The 19287-nt window shown below is 39.7% G+C and overlaps 1 protein-coding gene across 1 annotated transcript in view; it reads right to left on the bottom strand.

The window, feature by feature from the left end:
* Positions 1-19287, bottom strand: part of TTLL5 (tubulin tyrosine ligase like 5) — a gene marked incomplete at its 5' end in the record, with an annotated part of 276857 nt that overhangs the window by 172629 nt on the left and 84941 nt on the right. The window contains 6 exons of the mRNA XM_080807502.1: positions 793-896; positions 2011-2157; positions 4852-4972; positions 9186-9518; positions 10441-10608; positions 17345-17383. Coding sequence (XP_080663628.1) covers positions 793-896; positions 2011-2157; positions 4852-4972; positions 9186-9518; positions 10441-10608; positions 17345-17383 — 912 coding nt within the window. The remainder of the gene's footprint in view (positions 1-792; positions 897-2010; positions 2158-4851; positions 4973-9185; positions 9519-10440; positions 10609-17344; positions 17384-19287) is intronic.

Below are 19287 nucleotides of genomic sequence, written 5' to 3' on the forward strand. Positions count from 1 at the left end.
CAGGTCATGCTATCTTGGTCACTGATAACCTGCCACCTGATTTAACTTCATAAACCAACAGAGAATCAATTTTCTTCTGCTTTTCTTGCCACAGTGACTTCGATGGTTGAAAACTAATGAATGGGATTGTACAGATGTTTTACCCTTTATTTGAGTAGTTTTGTATGACTCTCTGTTTTAGAAAAAGGCCCTCCAGTATGAGTCTTACAAAATTTTAAATGAAATGCCTTTGTTGCCTCTTCCTTTGGAAACATATTGTAAAAGGACAAAATGGCCTGACTGATTTATATCAAGACAGAGCTGACTGCTGAGATTTTCAATCCTTAAAGGCTAACTCTACACATGAAGGACTTGTTCTATTTTATATAAATTAGGCGTAACCCTCACAGTGCTGAGAAACTGCCAATTCCTCAACCCACTCAATGTAGGCAAAATTTGGTCATCGCCACTGCATCAGTAGGTCAGGGATAAATTCAGATCCAGTAAACACTGGGAGCCTCTAACTTCAACTTTCCAAAGGGCTCTCTCAGTACTCCAAGTGGTGTGTACTTTGAAGGCTGTCTAGAAATACAGCCCAAATACCCAGCAGCAGTGTTTTGATAACTGAAACCATGGCGACAACAACATAATTGACTGAGATACGGAGGGGCCAAGCCTATGGAACTCTTTTTCTCAATCTGAGAGCGATTTTACTCACATCCGTAAGTTAGAAACAAGGAAGTATTAAGAATTGAATGAGGCAGTATGGCAGATAAAGTAGGATAGTTTTTATTAATCAAGAATATCTTCTACCTTGCTTGTCTGATGAACTCCTGAAAGTTTTCTGTATTCACCCCATCTTCCTCCTCTTCTTCAAGTTTCTTCTTCGATTTCTTTTCAGCCATCTGTTCTGTTTCCTACCCAGTCCCCAACCCGCACAAGAAAACAATTAAGATAAAACTGACTCCTGATAAATGCACACTTCATCAGCTGGTTTCGTGACCCTTGGGTTCATCTGTCTCTAGAGTAAAGACACTTACTTCCCCATGTACTTTTGCCACCTGTAAATTTGATATATTATTCTCTGCCATTATTTCATAAAACATTTTGGAATTTCCAAATAAAAGCTGCAGAATAAATATAAACTTGTATCATGTTTTTGCCTTCTGCCCACATAACCCATTCAAAAAGAACTTTATAGTAGCTTAGTAACATCTGTGCTCACACTTGCAGCTTTACCAATATGACAACAGATATACTCTATTTTGTTACAATTAGGGAGAGGAAAGATAGGTTTTGGAAGTTACTCCTATACCAGCATCCAAACTGAGTAAATTCTTCACTTATAGAAAACATCTCAAAATTCTCAACATATCTGGAGTAAATAGCAGCTATCGATTTGGTATACTGATATTCTACTAATCATTCCACACATTTTTACAAATGCCATTTAAATGTCCAGGCCTCAGTTCTCCCTTCTGCTAAATGACCATACTTTTTTCTCCCAAATACTGGTACTTCCAAAGCATTCTAAGACCCTCTGGATATCAGATGCTTTGCAAAATATTCTAACCAAGTAGCATATTTCCTAGTCTTGGTTGTAAAATGATATCACCATCTAAGATGTTCTCCGATACAAAGTGTAACTCTCTCAGGAAAGAAGATTATGTCATTCTATTAAATCCACAGTTAATTTGCTCTCAAATAGTCAATTCACCGCTGTCTACAGGCATAATAATGATAATGCAAATTCACATAGTCCATAGTTCATCTCAAGCCTCAACAGCATTCAAAGGGAATATGCTTTTTGATAAGCATTAACTATGGCTACTGGGCTTTTAGAAGTAGTAGGCAGCTTTACAGACCAGCTAGGTTAAGGAGTGAGATCCAGCTCCCTGTAACAATTACACACAAGAGCTGACAACACTAAAAGAAAGAAGGACCTCTCCACCCAGCTGGATACAGGCTTCTAGCCCACTGCTAACAGGGTATGGCAATCTAAAACACACGAGTAAGAGAAAAACCACCTACCTTGTTGTACACAATAATAAAATCACCCAGTTGGTGTGCCAAGATTCTTCTGCGTTCCAGAAGTGCCAATCGTCGACTGGGTAGTACCATCCTCAGTGAGTGCTGGAGGTTACTGGATGCTCGTTTAAGGAAGCGAACCACTAGCTCCTATTAAGAGTCATTGGGGAAAAGAAAACAGGGCTTGTACTAAGCACCAGAAGACAGGCTAGGAAGGGTTTACCCAATAGAGATATGAGAACAGGCACACTGAACATTTCAACAAATAAGACCCAGAGGAAAAACATTAGGTATAAGAAGGAGACAGAGAGACAAAAGAAACTTACTCTTCCCTCAATAAGCTGACAATCAGAAAATCAAAAGAATTATGTACGCACATAATTATATATTAAAGAAGTAACTGTAAAAGTACCACAACTCACATGCCAATAGTGCCATAATAATTCAATGTGCAGATACCATTGCTAGTAGGGAGATGAGAGAAAGCTACTTAGGGGAAGTAGCTTTCAAGGATAGACAGTGGAAATTAAAACCATGCGAGCAGATGAAATCATCAAAGGTGAGAAGGAAGAGAAAGAAACAGAAATATTCATACTTAGAGATAGGAAAGAGGAGGAAGAATCAGAAAAACAAAAACAAAAAACCCATGGCAGAAACACCAGAAATTTACCAAACCAAACCAAACCAAACCAAACAACAAAACAAAAACAAAAACAAAACCTGAGGAGAAAAGAGTGTCATGGAAGCCAAGGGAATTAAAGTCCCCATGTCAAAAGCTTCCAAGAGACCAGAGCTGAGAAGACCCAAGACCAAGACAAGGCCGTGGATCTGGCCACTGTGAGATAACTTCAAGAGAACACTTTCAGTAGAGGAAAAGGAATAGGAAAAAGAGGCCAAGGAGAGCACAGGTAATAAAGCACAGAAACCGCTCATTTAGGAAGTTTAGTGATAAAGAAAAAGAAAGAACCAACACTGTATATATGTGAGAGGTGGTGGCTTCTTTTTGCCTTCCCCACGGGAAAGGGGATTGGGAGGGGCACAGAGGAAAGTCATTAAGGGGTACAAAGAATACATCTCACTTGACATGGGACAAAGGATTTTGAAATCTAAACAGATACCAATCAGATCATTCACAGCACGATAAATGCTTCCAAGAGAGATTTTTTGAGACCAAGGGCCTTAAAGAGAATTGTTCCTTCCCTCCTCACGCCCCCCACAACATGTTAAAATTGCCTTACGATGATAGGTTTGAGGACCTTCTATGGATGTGCCTCCTCTGAGTTCTGTGATAAAGAATTTCTAACCCTAACCTGGGGCAGAGAAGACAATTCTAACCCTTACCTTCCCTGTCAAGACCGCCCCTGATGCAGTTATCAGGGAAGGGAGGGCTTAGGGTGTGCTCTCCAGCTAGATTTTCAAACAGGAATGCACAGAACTGGTATTAAGTTTTACGGTGATGATCCTAAGTAGTCTTGTAACCCCCCACTGCCCCCAAATCCTGTGTGAGTTCCAAGCCAGCGCTTGCAGGCGTTATTCTATTCTGAGCATTTTTTTTTTTATTCCTGAATGTGATTTTGGTTCATTGTTCTTTGGTGCCAATTTACTCCAGCATGAAGGAACAGCCTCATAACCACAGGTTGGATTTCACGGTTCTACTCTGCTGTCTTTACTATAGGGTGGTTTAAGTTATTACATTAAAACATTATTTTTTCACCGTGGAGCAGACAAATTGACTCTCAAAAAGGCAGTTTCAATTTTCCACTTGGAAAGAGCAGAGCTAACATTTTCCACTGATGGTTGAAGGATTATTCACAACACACAAGGTTTTATCTCTGGGTTGTACTGGCTCCTTTAAATTCACAAGTTGTTTTCTGGGACTTCCATCGTGTTTTTATAACAAGCCTGGCACGTCGTATGCTTCTTGTATGTGGAGAACTGAAAATTATGGTAGGGTCACCACTGAGTTGGACAAAGGATGCAGCTTTCTCAAGCTTTAAAGGTCTCTCTCTTGTGGGTGACAGATCCCTGTGGTCAAAGGCTATGGAAAGGGCTGTGGATTCTTCTGTAAGTGTTGACCTTACGAAAAGCATGAAGTTCCCTCTCCTTCCAATTCAAAAAGAAACACCTTGCTAGAATACTAAATCCTAGGCATGTTCAAATGACTGATAGTGAAAATTACTACACAGTTTGTTTCTACAACTTTATAAAACTTCAACTAGTAGAGAATTAATGTTAAAATGGAGGACGGTATGTTCTCAGAGAGTCAACGATAAAGTGCTGACTTTCACGGGGCTGACCCGACCCCCTCAGGACAGAGAACAAACGCTTGTGATGCATGGAAACAAGGGAAGAGCAAATACTGTACAATCGTAACCTGTGAGTGCAAGTTTCAGTCTCACCCCACACAAGCTGTGGGACAAGAGGCAAATTACATTCCTGCTCTTGGTCTTTGTTACCTTGGCTACAAAATGGGATGACGGCGCCTACGTCCAAGAGTTAATGCAATGGGAAAATGGCAGAGTTAAAGGGTTCTAAATTCCTGTTCTTTTTGAGGGCTTTGGACAGGGCCTGACATCTAATGAGCAACCAATTTCCATTTTTAGGATAAAATAAACTGATGCCCTCAACATGGTGTGATGAATGCGGCCCCAGATCAAAGATTTACATCACATTAAAGTAAGGAAAATCTGTAATCTATAGTGTGGAACAACTCTTTCACCAGAAGAATATATTGCTCTTTACCCTAATCGGTTGGGGGGGGGGGTGGAGGGAGGGGGAAGAGGAAGAAGAAAAAGAAGAAAAGAAACAGGGCAAGTAAAAAAGTTCCAGCAAGAAGAGTCTTACCATCTGTTCATCCTCTTTGGCGGCCCAACTGGCACTGAACGTTTGACCTCCACTGTCTTTCATCAGGCGAATTTGAACATGCTGGAGATAGGCAGAGAATGCTATTCGGGCCTGCACTTTGCTATAGAAATCCAAAACAACATAGTTGTTATGAGACAGAATGGTAAGCCTACCAAATATGCACTTGCTTCACTCAAAGTGGACTGTGACAATCATCCTGTTAGGATGGCTGAGACAAATGAAGCCCATCATGCAACCATATGACTATAAAGATCCTTCTACAGAGTATATGAGTTTTTTTTTTTCTATTAAAGAATCCTATTTAGTTTCTCTATTATTACCATGGGAGGAAAAAAATCAAACAAGAATAGGAAATCAGGTTTCCTACTCTTTTCCCTTATCTCTGAACTTTTCAACAACTTCCTTGGGGGAAATGGACAGGAAAAGTATTGAATCTTCACAAGAACATGGAGGCCCTTATATACTTATCAGTTGGGGCAAAAGTATGCTTTTGCTATGGCAACTAATATTTCTGGTGTGCAAAGGCCTCCAACGCAGGAAATAGATAAATCCTACAAAGAAACTTTTGAGACCAAATTTTTAAGGTCATGCTTTTCTCAACTACAAGACAGGAATGGCTGGAGCCCAGAACAAATGAGTGAGGTCCAACAGAGTTTGGCATAGATGAACTGACAGGCTAGGACAGGCCCAGATGTTCAGTGGGAAAAAGAAATCTTTACATATAGTAATGAGCACCTCAGCGACGTCGCTGAAAAACCCAGCACATTTCTGCTTGGTGGGCTAGGCTGGAAATAAGGAAATCTGTTCAAGCTATGGCTTAGAAGGCAGAAATACCAGAGACACACTGATGATTTTCACTTCAGCTGCTAATTGTAGCAGATCTGTTTTCCTTCAGGACAGATTTTGGTTACTTCAGCTGATCGGCCTTCTGACACTACAGCCAAAATTACATCAGCGAAGATTAGGGCCCAACACAAACTTTGTTTACAGTCCTCACACATGCAATCACTGAATGCTTTCTACTCACTGCTCCTCCACATTTAGGATGAAGGACTTATCCAGAGGGAAGTGGATATCGTAAGAGGATCTAGGTCTAACTTCTGTGTTTGTGGCGGAGGGACTGAAGGGGAGGGGAATCAGGTTGAGAAGCAGATTTGCTCATGAGAGTTTAATACAGAAGATCTTCAGAGCATAAAATAGAAGTCAGGCTACATCTTTTTTACTAATGGGGACAGTTTATGGGAGTACAATGATTTTGAAAAAACAAATTTAGATTTTCAAATGTTTCTCAATAAGGTCAACACTTACACTCTTGTTCACCTGGAGACCACATGCCACTTTCCCCTCAACCATTCCCATAAGCCTTCTCTCCACAATAGATTATTTTCAAGACAGAACAAGTGAAAGAGATTCTTAATTTTGGTCCACAAATTCACTTGCTATCGAATGAGGTAGAAATGGCATGTTTCAGACATCTCCAAAGTGCAGAAAACCTGATTTTATTAATTATTCCTCTAATGCTAAAACATAATGGTCTTTTGGATAAGGGAATTATCACTTGGGGGTTGAGATTTCAACCATTATTTTGTTGCAAATCATTGCCACAAATCAAATGAACAAGTACTGTGTTTTTCATTTCTATAAACCTTCTTGAAACAACCTGGGTTTGTTCATTCTGGGACTGGCCCTAAGGTACTGTACACATTGGTCAGCTAGTCACACGCAACAAACCCAAAAAGATGAAAGGATGAAAACTAGAATGATTTATACCAAAGAAACCCCCATTTTTTTTTAAATTAAGCTTATATGGATCCTCAGTATAAAAATTACACAACTAAAGGCTGAGAGTCTCGAATCCTTGCCATGACCTCCCTGAGACCCCCTCAGTAGCCACGGAGATGCCCCACGGAATGATGGGTAGCTCCAGGCAACAGAGTCTGAAAACCACTGATTTGCATTAACACACCAAGCAACTACAACAGTTTACTCACTGCAAGTCAGATCCCTGAGATTTATGAAGAAATAATTTATTTCTACAACAGCTAAGTAGAATGTTATTGCTGGAAAGGGCCTTAGAATATAGTCCAGTGGTTTTCAAATGTTCTATTTCAATTCAGTGGAATCTTTTTTCCCCTCCAGAAAGCACAGTTTGAAAAACATTTGTTTAACCCCATACCTTGGCCTAAAGGAAAAGGAAACTGAGGCGTGGAGAAGCTCTCAAAGCAGCCCATGATCACACAGTCTGTCAGTGAGCCCTAAAAAGCGAGCATCCAGGTCTTCGGACAGTTTGGTGTAGTCTCCACTGAACAAAACTACTGCTATCCTCCATGGACACTGTTCCAAACCTTAACTTGATCTCCCCACTTTCCTGAAACCCAAATGTTACCCACCAGCCTTGCAATATAAGAACTGACCTCTAACTTATAAAGGCCAAAATGCATAAATACTTAACCTTCTTACCTGCTTAACTTCTAACTACTGCATTCATCCCAGTGCTTTCTTTCTGACTTACAGTAAGAGATAGCCCTCCAGTGGCCTCTTTTCACCTTCCTTTAGGGCCCTTCTTATCAATATATCCATTTCTGCATCTCTAATCCTCGTTTGTTTGTTTTTTAACAAATTTATTTATTTATTTATTTAGAGCGCATGAGCCAGGGGAAGGTGGAGGGGGAGAGAAACTCTCAAGGAGAGTGTGCTCTGAGTGGGGAGCCTGATGGAGGGCTCGATCTCACAACCTTGAGATCATGACCTGAGCCAAAATCAAGAGTCAAATGCTTAACTGACTGAGCCACCCAGGTGCCCCTAATGCTCTTTCCATCAAACCCTTCTTCCCCTAGTCTATAAATACACTCCAGAATCCCCATCTTAAAAAAAAAAAAAAAAAAAAAAAAAAAACCTTTTCTCTTCGCTTGCTCTCGCTGATGCGTTCTCAACTCCCTTTCACTGCCAAATCCTCTGAAAAAGTTGGCTTGCACCTGCTTTCTTATTTCCACAACTCACAATTTCTCACAACTCACAAGTTGACCCTGCGTCAAAAATGCAGGAGTCTCTTCTCACCCTGCGTGCTCTCTCGGGCTGTCTGAGGCACACTACAGCTTGGAACTCTCATTCTGGAGCTTTTACCACACTCCCTTCCTCCCAGGCTGATGCCTACCTCTCTTAACTGCTGGTTCCTATCTTGTTACTATTAAACTCAATGCTCCTCCTTTTCTCCTGTCTGTGCTTGCTGGACTAAAGTGAATCGGACAAGCTCACCCACTCTAACATTCCCAATTGCCCAGTTCTGTTCAACTCTGACCTTCAAACTTCACCTATCCACTGAACAACTTCATCCCAGAGCCCTTCCGCACTGTGTCCCAAGTGAAACATACTTCTATCCTGAAACCAACTCCTATGCTCCTCATATTGACTGACTGCAAATTTCATTCGGTCCATCCCATTCTCTCCATTCCAGTAGCCATGGCTCTGGTCAAGGCCTCACTTTCTGGCTCTGGACTACTACGACAGGCGCTAACTCACCTTCCTGCTTTTCATTCTCCTCTTATCAATCACTGACCCACAATGCACCCAGAATTTACCTTCTAAATCAAGATCTGACCATATCATTCATCAGCTTTAAAATTATCCATCTAGAAAATATAGTCCCAGCTCCTCTTAGAACACTTTATAATCAAATGACATCCATTTATTCGGCCTTATCTCTCACTGAACCTTTTTCTCCGCATAACTATATAGCCTAGCACAATTCCTGCACAAAGCAGGTGTTCAATAAACCGCTGTTGAGGGGCTGAATGACTTGACCAAACCATCGCATCTCTCTGCCTTTCTTTCCCCTACGGATACTCCAACACACAGCTGCCACCTCCCAGCCCTCCTGGCATCCCTGCTCATCAGCTACAGCCTGGTTCAAATATTGCCACCTCCCTAATGTCCCTCTTGCCTTCCCAGGAAGGGCCAGTCACTCCTCTCTCTGTGTCCTAAGAGCACTTTGTCCATATTGGGGCCCCTGCCCGGTGAGTATCCCTACATTAAACCATGAGCCACTTGAACTCTGCACTTATAGTGACTGACATTCAAACCAACAAACATTTGCTGGTCCCGTGAGTCATGGGTTTTGGATCACAGCTCTATACCTTGGACAAGCAACTTCTCTAAGGCTCAGTTTCCTTAACAGTAACAATAATAATAAAATCACGGTCATTACCTCCCAGGGATGCTGTAAGAAAAGGAAAATGGCTCAAAGCCACCAGCACGGTACCTGGTACACAATGCAAGTTATCAGTTTTATTATCATAATTACCAAAGGTACATACCTAAGATTGCCGTTATCTTGTAGAATCTGCATCAGGTTAAATTTAGGCTCTGGCTCCTGAGTCTCCATTTTGCAGCACTGTTCACCTTTATTATTCCATTCAGAAACTTTCATGGCATTTTCTTTGGGCGAATTTTCTACCATAACAGTCAATGAGGGGGTGTATTTGGCTTGATTTTCTCCAAGGGACCCTGCGGATTCCTCCTGGGAAGCCTCCTGCTCTTCATCTTCATTGTCTAACGCGTCTTCTTCCTCCTCGTCACTCTCTGTCTCAGTTTTAACATTCATTTCGGCTGGCTGAGTGATCACTAAATGCGGAGAATCACTAATGTTGCTGAAAAAAGGATTAAATTTTCCTCTCTCCCAATACCTTCCTTCCATCTTTTTAGTAAAAACCCATCTCTAAGTCAGACCACAAAAGAGGCACAAAACGAACAGCATACACATCACTCTCCAGCCTTTCGCACTCTAAAAACCCAACTGCATTAGAGCTCATATTTCTCAGGAGAATAGCAATGGCTCTCTCACAACTTCAGGCAAATATCTACGTAATCTCGACAGTGTGTTAGAGGTTTCTAGAAGGGCACCTTTTACGGAGATACACAGAGCAGGGGAATATCTTTTTATCCTACGTTTATTCGTTATCTTTCTCTTTCACCCACTTGGCAGGTCTGTGAGGACAAGGGACCTATCTTTTTTATTCATTGATGTAGCCCTAGTGACTAACGTGCTGAATACATGTGCTCAACAAAGGAGGGGAGGAGAAGAGGAGGAGAGGAAGGGTCAGTGACAAATAGACCTAAAAATGAGATTATCTGGGAAAGAAATTCCTCCTTGTCTATCTGTTCATGGTTAAAATATTTATACCATTCAGCAATGTCATGGGGTGAACTAGACTTAATACCTCATCATAAAAAAGCTGAATAATGATGCTCAGGATTCCATTAAACTTAAGCTAAAGCATTTCTTTATATTTTTATACCTCAAGTATTTCTAGAGTACCAGCTACTTATATGATGCTGAAGTAAGAGCAAAAGCCAAAAACATGTATGCTTCCGTTATTCTTCAGTACAAATATCACAGAATGGAAGGTTTAAAAACGTATAATCCTTCTGAAATTCAGTTTCGGAGAAAAAGACTATACAAAAAAATTAAGCAGATGTGATCAGGAAGGTTCTTATTCATTGAGTATTACTTAAGAAGCCGATTAACTCAGAATGGCAAGACCTGGTCAGTGGAGTTTGGCGTAAGCTCACCAGCAGGTACCTGGGTATTTTGGCCTCATTGCCCTCAGTCTGCCACTCCGTCGTCGACGTTTTCGCACCTCCAAAGACAGGAGCTTCCGCTCATAGAGGGCAGCATGCAGTTTGGCCTTTGAATTCATACTCTCTACCTTCAGTTCTGGGGTTCCGTCAGCAGCTAGTCTATGGGAAAAAACCAGATGGTAGCTACAGTCTTCAGAGAGTTCTCTCCTTTATTCCAAGGCTAAGCTTGACAGAATTCTGTAATGACGACAGGATGGATATGGTACCTCTAGTGAATTCTACAAGGTTTGGCAGATAAATGGGAAAACTGGAATCTACATGAAAACTTCACTAATGGCCTGTCTGAATTTGTCAAACAAAAATATACCTGAAGACAGCATTTAAGTGTTTTTAAGTATTCAGTCATACTGGCTGACTATTTACATCAGGGCCCATACGAGTGCTACCCAAAACCTTACACGGAGGACTGGGCAACACTGGTAACACTTTAATTCTTAAGCTGGGTGGTGGCTAGAGGTATTTGTTTTATTGTTATTCATTATAATTTACTCAGACTTATACAAATATTATTCTAATGTATATAGTTCTTAATAAATACAGATTTAGCAGAGGTTGAGATGAGGGGAGGGACAGCTGATACCTGTGAATATGGTGGCACAGAGCTAAGACTTATGGGGGAAGTGGTCCTAGGAAAGTTACCAAGGCCCAGAGACACACCAAGTCTCAAGCATTCCAACAAGAGGAACTCCTCTCTTAGGGTCTACTTAGTTAAGAGGGATGGGATGGGGAAAATGATAGGGCATCTCCAGATGTTGAGTGCAGGTCAGGAGTTAAGAGTCAGAGGCACAAACAAGGAAAAGTAACATATGTTGGACAAAGCCAAGCTCAATCACGCTGGGAAGGGGATGGCAGCAGCTACATTAGGCATTAAAGTAAGATAAAACGTAAGTTAGGGAAGTAACTGGTATTAGGCCCAGTTCAAACAAGGGCAGGGAAAGTACCATGCAGGCAGAGGTAACCAGGTCAGCAGAGAGAGAGGGATCTTGGTCATTGGGTCAGGAAAGAAGTATCCATATCAGTGTCTGAAAGCAGGCAGCTGACTGTGTATACTCAGAACTCAAGATCTAACTGGTTGGCTATGAATTCTCTCAGAGAACTGAACTCCCTAGAATTCAAAGTGTATTCCCTTTGAGGTCAAGGAATCATCATCTTTTCTCTGGGAGTTTTCAATCTCTGATAATGATGGAAAGGCTGTGTCTTTTGATCTATGCAGGAGTTTTAGGGATTTCTGAGTGGATAAACTGGACAGTGAGTCTCCTAGAAACTTTCTCTCTAGAGCAGGAAACTGGGCCAAGAATAGGGATGGTCCTGACACACTGGGGCAGAAACCAGAAGCAAATTAATAAAAATACTCCAAACCTAGCTTACCATTGTCCCCAAAAAAGAACACTGCACTCCCCCTCCCCCCACTGCACACATATGGTCGTGACAATAGATATTTAGCCAATTAAATAATAAGGAAAATGAAACAAATCTAACATTTTAAAGTAACAATTGTGAGCTTCTAAGAAACCATGAGCAGAGCAATAAATTCAAGTAGTACAAGGGTTGGAGGTAGGGAATGATGGAGAAAGTATGATAAACACTTCTGATAAACACAGTTAGGGTTCTATGAGGGTAAGGACCATGCTTGTCTTGTCTTGACCACTACTGGATCAGAGATGCCCATGAGACTGCCCAGCACACAGATGACATACCATTAATATTTTTGAATAGACAACTGAATTCTGTATAAATAAGCTGCGATACCTTTTAGCTACATCTACCTCATTTTATTTTTCCAACTTCTTATTATGAAAATATTTACACAAATAGAAAAGTTTTAAGAATAGGACAGCAGACATCCATGTACCCACAGCTTAGTTTCTGCCATGAATATATTGCTATATTTCTTTCAGCACATATATCCAACCATCTCTTCTTCTATTCAACCATCAATCCATCTAATTTTTAAAGCATTTCAAAGTTATACACAGAAGTCAGTGCAATTTACTCCTAAATGCTTTAACGCGCACATCATTAAGTCGCTGGAGTTCAGTATTTGTTTTACAGGGCTTTTGGTGTTTTGGTGTTTTTGTTTTTTGCTTTTGTTTTCTTTTTTGGTGAGCTAAACATTACATACAGTGAAATTCCCAATCAAATGCCCATTGATGAGTTTTGACAAATGCCTAGAACTATATAACCTGAACTCTGATGTTACTACCCCCTCAGAAAGTTCTCAGGCCTCTTCCTAGTCAATCCCTCCCCCTCACACTCTTAAAGGAGACCACTTGTCTTAAATTTTTCATCACATTTTCATTGGGTTTGCCTGTTCTAGAACTTCATACAAATGGAATTATTCAGTGAGAACTCTTGTGTGTAGGTCTCCTTTCATTCTGCATGTTTTTGAGGTTCATCTGTGCTGTGTGTATCCATATTTATGCCTTTTTATCGTGGAGGATTAGTCCACTCTATGAATAATCCACAGTTTACCCACTTTCTGGTTGTTGGACCCCCTAGGTTGTTTCCAGTTTGGGAATATTATGAATAAAGCTGCTAGGAAGATTTCTGTACCAAGTCGTTCTGTGGTTATGTTTTTCATTCCTTCTGGGTAAAGATCTCAGCATGGCGCTTTCTAGGCTAACAAACTGGCAGGCTCCTTCTCAAGTGCTTGTACAAGGTTATGCTGCCAACGACAACTTATCAGACTCCCATCAGCTCCACGCCCTCACCATCTGATGTCGTTTACTTGGGCTCTGCACCCCCCACCCCCAGCTTTCCTGAGCTGTAACTGACAAATAAAATTTTAAGACATTTAAAGTGTGCAACATGATGACAGAATTTTAGCCACTCTGCTGGATGTTTAGTGGTATTTCACGATTTTAATTTGCAATTCTCTGGTATCTAATGTTAAGCACATGTTCACAACCGTATTGGCTACTCACACACCTTCTTTTGGTAGTGTCTGTTCAAATATTTCATCCATTTGTAAAAGGGTTGATTAATTGTCTTCTAATTCTTCAGCGGGAGGAGCTCATTATGTTTCCTAGATTCCGGTCCTTTGTTTGTGAGTATCTGCCCTCAGTCTAGGGCTTGCCTAGTCACTTTCCTCACAGTATGTGATGATAAGCAAAAGTTTTTTATTTTGAGGAAATCTAGCTTATCATTTTTTCCTTTTTGGGTATTGCTTTCTGTGTCCTGCCTGAAAACTTTGGCCAAGCCCAAAATCACAAAGATATTTTCCTAGATTTTCCTCAAGAAGTTTTATAGTAATAGCTTTTATGTTTATGACTATGAATCATCACTTATTTTTCTGGGAGATAGGGGTTGAGGTTCATTTTTAAGAGCACGATATCCAGTTCCAGCTCTACTTGTTAAAAAGAGTTTCCTTTCGGGGCGCCTTGGTGGCTCAGTCAGCTGATCCTCCAACTCTTGATTCTGGCTAAGGTCATGATCTCAGGGTCGTGAGATTGAGCTCCGTGTTGGGCTCCATGCTGGGGGGTGGAGCCTGGTTAAGATTTTCTCTCTCTCCCTCTGCTCCTCCCCTACCCCCACTCTTTCTCTCTAAAAATAAACAAACAAACAAACAAAAAAACACCAAGAAGCAAAACAAAAGAAAACAATGAACATTTCTCTTATTATGATAGCCTGAATAAAATCATCTCTTAAAAAAGTTTCCAATGGTGAGTGCTGTGAATTGTGTAGGACTGATGAATCACAGACCTATACCCCCGAAACAATGCATTATATGTTAACAAAAAAAAGTTCTCTTTCCTCATTGGACTTTGGGCCCTTTGATTAAGTCAAATGACCATATAAATATAGGACTATTTTTGGACTCTTGATTCTGTTCCACTGATTGGCTTGCCACAGTTTTGCTTACTACAGCATTATAGTCTTTCTTTCAGTCAGTTACCCTAAGTCTTTTTCAAGATTACTTTGGATATTCTAAGTCCTTTGTATTTCCACATTAAAAAAATTTTTTTAAGTTATTTTCTGCTGGTGATGAAAAAAAATATAGTCAATTTCTACAAAAAAAAAAAAAATCTACTGGAATAATGATTGGGATTGCACCAGATCTTTAGATCAATTTGGAGAGAATGAACTTTTTTTGGTGATATTGAGTCTTCTAATCCATGTATATCACTTATCTCCCCACTTATTTCAGGCTTCTTTCATTTCTTTCAGTAATATTTAGTAAGCTTTTACTGTATAAGTATTGAACATAGTTTGTAAAATTTATCCCTAAGAATTTCCTATTTTCAAATGCTACTATAAACAAAATTTAAAATTTTTATTTACTGCTAGTATGTTAAAATGCCATAGATTTTAGTATATTGACCATGTATCTTTGCTAAGAGCACTTAGCTATTCTCGTAGTTATTCTGTGGAGGCTTTAGGATTTCCTATTAACCAGATCATGTCATCTAAGACTAAAGACATTTGATTTCTTCCTTTCCAGTCTGTATGCCTTTTCTCCCCCACTCTCCACCCCTTGCTTTATTGTACAGCTTGGGATGACTTCTAGTATAAAGTGCTTACAAATGCCAGGAGTGGACATCTTGCTATACTACAAATATAGAAGGACACTTTTAATATTTTGCCATTAAGTATGATATTAGCAATAGATTTTTCACACAAGGCCTTTACCAGATGGAGAAATTCCCTTCTACTCCTGACTTGCTAAGAGTTTTTCTCATAAATGTGAATTATATCGGATGCTTTTTTTGCATCTTAAAAAATGATCACCTAATTCTTCTTTATACATGGTGAATAATACCAATTTTCAAATGTTAAACTAACTTTGTACTACTAGGAAAAACCTCACTTGGTCATGTGTATTACCCTATTTTATACTGGTGGATTCAATTTGCTAAAAATCTTTGAAGAAACTTGGTGTCTATGTCATGTCTATGTCACGCCTGTAATTTTCTTCTTTTTAAAGATGTCTTGACAAAGACAAGGTTTTGATGTCATAGTTAATGAGGACATCATAAATGAATTGCGAAGTGTCCCTTTCTGTATTTTTGAAAGAGTTCATGTAAGATTGGTGCTGTTCTTCCTCAAATGCTTGAAAGAAATTACCAGTGAAACTACTGGGCTCGGAATTTTCTTTGTCACAAGGTTTATTAATTACGAATTCAATATTCTGCATAGATATTGGGCTATTCAAAATTTCTATTTCAACTTGTGTCAGTTTTGCTAAGTGTTCCCTCCCAAGGAATTCAGCCATTTCATCTGGGTCATCAAAGTTGTAGAATAAGGTTGTTAATAATATTCCCTTAACATCCTTTTTATGTCTGTAGGGTCTGTAAATTATTTTCCTCTTTCCTATCTGATACTGGTAATTAGTGTTCTCTCTTTTCACTAGATCAATCTATGTAAGAGTTCATCAATTCTGCTATCTTATCAGTGAACAATTTTAGATTTTACTGGTATTACTTATTGTTTGTCTTTTATTTAATTGATTCCTACCCTTTATTATTTCCTTTCTTCTACTTATGCTGGGCTACCCTTCTTCATCTGGTTTCATAAAATGAAACATTAGGTCAGTTATTTAGTCCTCTGTTTTCTAATATAGGCATTTAAAAAGCTATAAAGTTCTCCCAAAACACTCCTTCAGTGCATACTACACATTTTAATGTTATATTTTTATTATTAATCAATTTAAAATACTTCCCAATTTCCCTCATTTCTTCCTTGATCCATGGATTATTTTGAAATGTGTGAATTTCCAAATATTTGGAGATTTTTCTGTTGTTACTGCTTTCTAATTCCACTATGGTCAAAGACCATGCAGTTTATGATTTTATCTTTTTAAATGTATTATGATGTATTTCATGCAACAGTACATGGTCTGCCATATGTCAGCCATATGCCAGCTTTCCTTTGCTTCTATCTCTATGCCACCAAAAAACTCCTGAAGGTAATATAAAATGAGTGTCAGAAACAAAGAAAGGCCAGAACCCACTGACTTTTAAATAGTCTTAAGACCTTTTCCTTTTGTTTCGTTTTTATCTAATTGCCAAATTCATAGCAATACACTCCAGGAAGCATTTTCTTTGACTAAAAACTGGAGGAAACTTATAAATTTACCGGGGCTTCCATTTGGAAGTTACAAACTTGACTTTCCCCAGTTTTCCCTTCTTTAAATAAAACATGTTATCCTTCTTTAAACAAAAATTAGATTTATGCTTCAAGGGGTTTTGATGAGAAACCAGGTTTATCTTCATTAATCCTTAAATCTAAAACTAAATGCTAGATACAAGATGTCTCTTTCTCCTTGTTGCCATTTTGATTTCTAAAGAGGCACAGCACAAAGGGGATGTATGTAAGGTCTCAGGCTAGGGCGGTTGTATGCTTAGGTTTAAGAGCTGTTGGGGGTCTGGTCTTTGGTTGGACAAGGCCACCCCAGCCCTTCTATGAGACCCTTCTCTCCTCCACCAGAGTGAAGAGTCACAGGTGTTCTGCATACTTTCAGTTCTGTGGCAAACTGGGAGCAGTTCTGCTCAGTCCCATAGGGCACCGAATTACATGTCCCAAGTATATCAAGGCCAACCATAACCACTTATCTGACTCTAACATGACTCTAACACAGTTTTGAAATCTCAGTTATACTTTGGTGTCTTTCACACCACCAAATGATACTCCCGTAGTTATAAAAAAATAAAAATAAATCCCAAACTTGGTTTGTAAAAAGTTGCCTTGGAATAGTGTTTGAATAGAAACACTTTTTTATGTTACTATTCTAGCTGAGCCAAACCAAAAACGGTTACATAAAATATCACGCTTAGCCCCTGCATGGTCACACGTTGTGCACATGGAAAGAATCTCTCAACTTTTAAAAATCAGTTACCGTGTTCTTCCTGTCAATAAGCTTCTTCTTGGGTTTCCCCTACAGAAGTAGAAAGGACAACTGGGTTAGAGGAGTGGTCAGGTATTCTCTCCTGACTTCACACGTGCACACACACTCATACTCCTGGATAACATGGAATGATGCCAGGGTAGGCCTCTTTGGGGAGAAGCAGAGAGATGTATTGAGAAAAAAAGAGAGTCCCATAAGCATGGGGGAAGAGCAATAAAAAACAAAAGGGAAAGGACAAATGGATTCTAGAAAAGGAGCATAACAATTACATGCATTTGTACCTTTAGTTACAAATCAAATCAAACTTATTCTTCACAACCACCATGTGAAGAAGGTTACTATTAGTTTCATTTATTAAAAAAAGGGGGTTAGATAAGATTATTTAGTGACATACCCAAGACTGGAGGTTTAGTGGGTTCAAATGGGAACCCAGAGGTTAGGTCTCAGACTCCAGTGCTCTTCTTTAGGCTTTTACCGAATTGTTTTATGTATTAGTAAAGGAAAACAATCTCAATCCTCATAGGGTTCAAAAAGGGTGCTCAGGAGAAATCGATTTTTCACAATTAAAAAAAAAAAAACCTTTTAAAAAAGAGATGCTCTCCATAGTGTTTGAACTAGAATTGGGCTCTCACTACAGGATGTGAAAGCCATTTATGTTTAAATTAGCTTTTATTTTTAAAACATTCTCTCCTCATTTAATTTCCTTTCATTTAACATACATACTCTCTCTTAAGTTCCTCAGTTTTACTTGTATCCATTTGTGAATGTGTATATTTAGCTCAGTATAATTTTATCACTGTGTAGATTCATGTAGACATCACCCCAGACAAGACACTGAACAGTCCCATGACTATAGGATCTCCTGTGTCAGTCATCCTTTTAAAACCACACACCTCTTACCTAACCCCTGGGTCCTTTTAATCCGTTCTTTATCTAAAAACTTCATCATTTCAAATTTATCATTTAAAAATTTCAAAATATTATGGAAGGAGACCAATGCAATCGATGTCAAGATTTTCTATTTACAGAAAATCAAGTGAAAAGTAGGTCTTCAAAATGTTTAGTCTTTCCCTTCCCATGTCTTCTTTTCATGGCAATGTCTCCCTATCATCAGAAAGCCTCAAGATGATTTTAACTTTCTCATCAGATAATGGTTTGTTCCAGTAATATGCAGTCATGGTTTCACCTTACAATCACCTCGGCAGCTTTTAGAAGTACCAATACTTCAGCCTTGGGGTGGGGCCAGAGCATCGACAGGGTTTACAAAATCCGCAGATGTTACTAATACGAAGCCAGGGTAAAACTGCCATCATACTGTAAGACAGCAGGTAAGATACTGTTTGCCAGGCAGGGTGGCAGGTGCGGGATGAGAGGGAGGGGGTAGGTAAGAAAGACGAACAAAATTAACTGAAAAGAAATAATTAGGGAACTAGTTTGAAAGTAATTCTGACAATAATACAACGGGATTTCAAGAGGAAAAGTATCAGTTCAGACTGAAGAGAAACAAACTGACTGGAAGATGTTAGGGCTTGCAACAAATAAGATTTCATTTCTCCAGTGCATGTTTGTGCGCGGGTGCCTACCAGGTGGCACGCTCTAGAAACTGACAAGGCCAAAGATGAACGTAACAAAGTACTCTCCAAAGCCAACCTGTAAAGTAGACAGGCTAGTAAGTAAACAAGCAATTATAAGGCAGTGTGGCAATCTGATCACACCGAGGGACTGGAAGGGCTGCAGAACCTTCTCCTAGCCTGGGTGAGAGGATGAAAGATGCAGCTAGGAGAACTTAGGGATGGACTGAAGGCCGTTCCATGGGACAGCAGTGTGTAAGGAGGAGGCATGAAAGAGTAAGCTGACACGGAGAGACTGGCCATCGGTGGATGTGAAAAAGTAGACATTTGGCTAAAATTAATCCTCCAACTGAAATTTAGCAT

This window comes from Martes martes (genome assembly GCF_963455335.1).
Source record: "Martes martes genome assembly, chromosome: 7".
Classification (NCBI taxonomy): Eukaryota; Metazoa; Chordata; class Mammalia; order Carnivora; family Mustelidae; genus Martes; species Martes martes.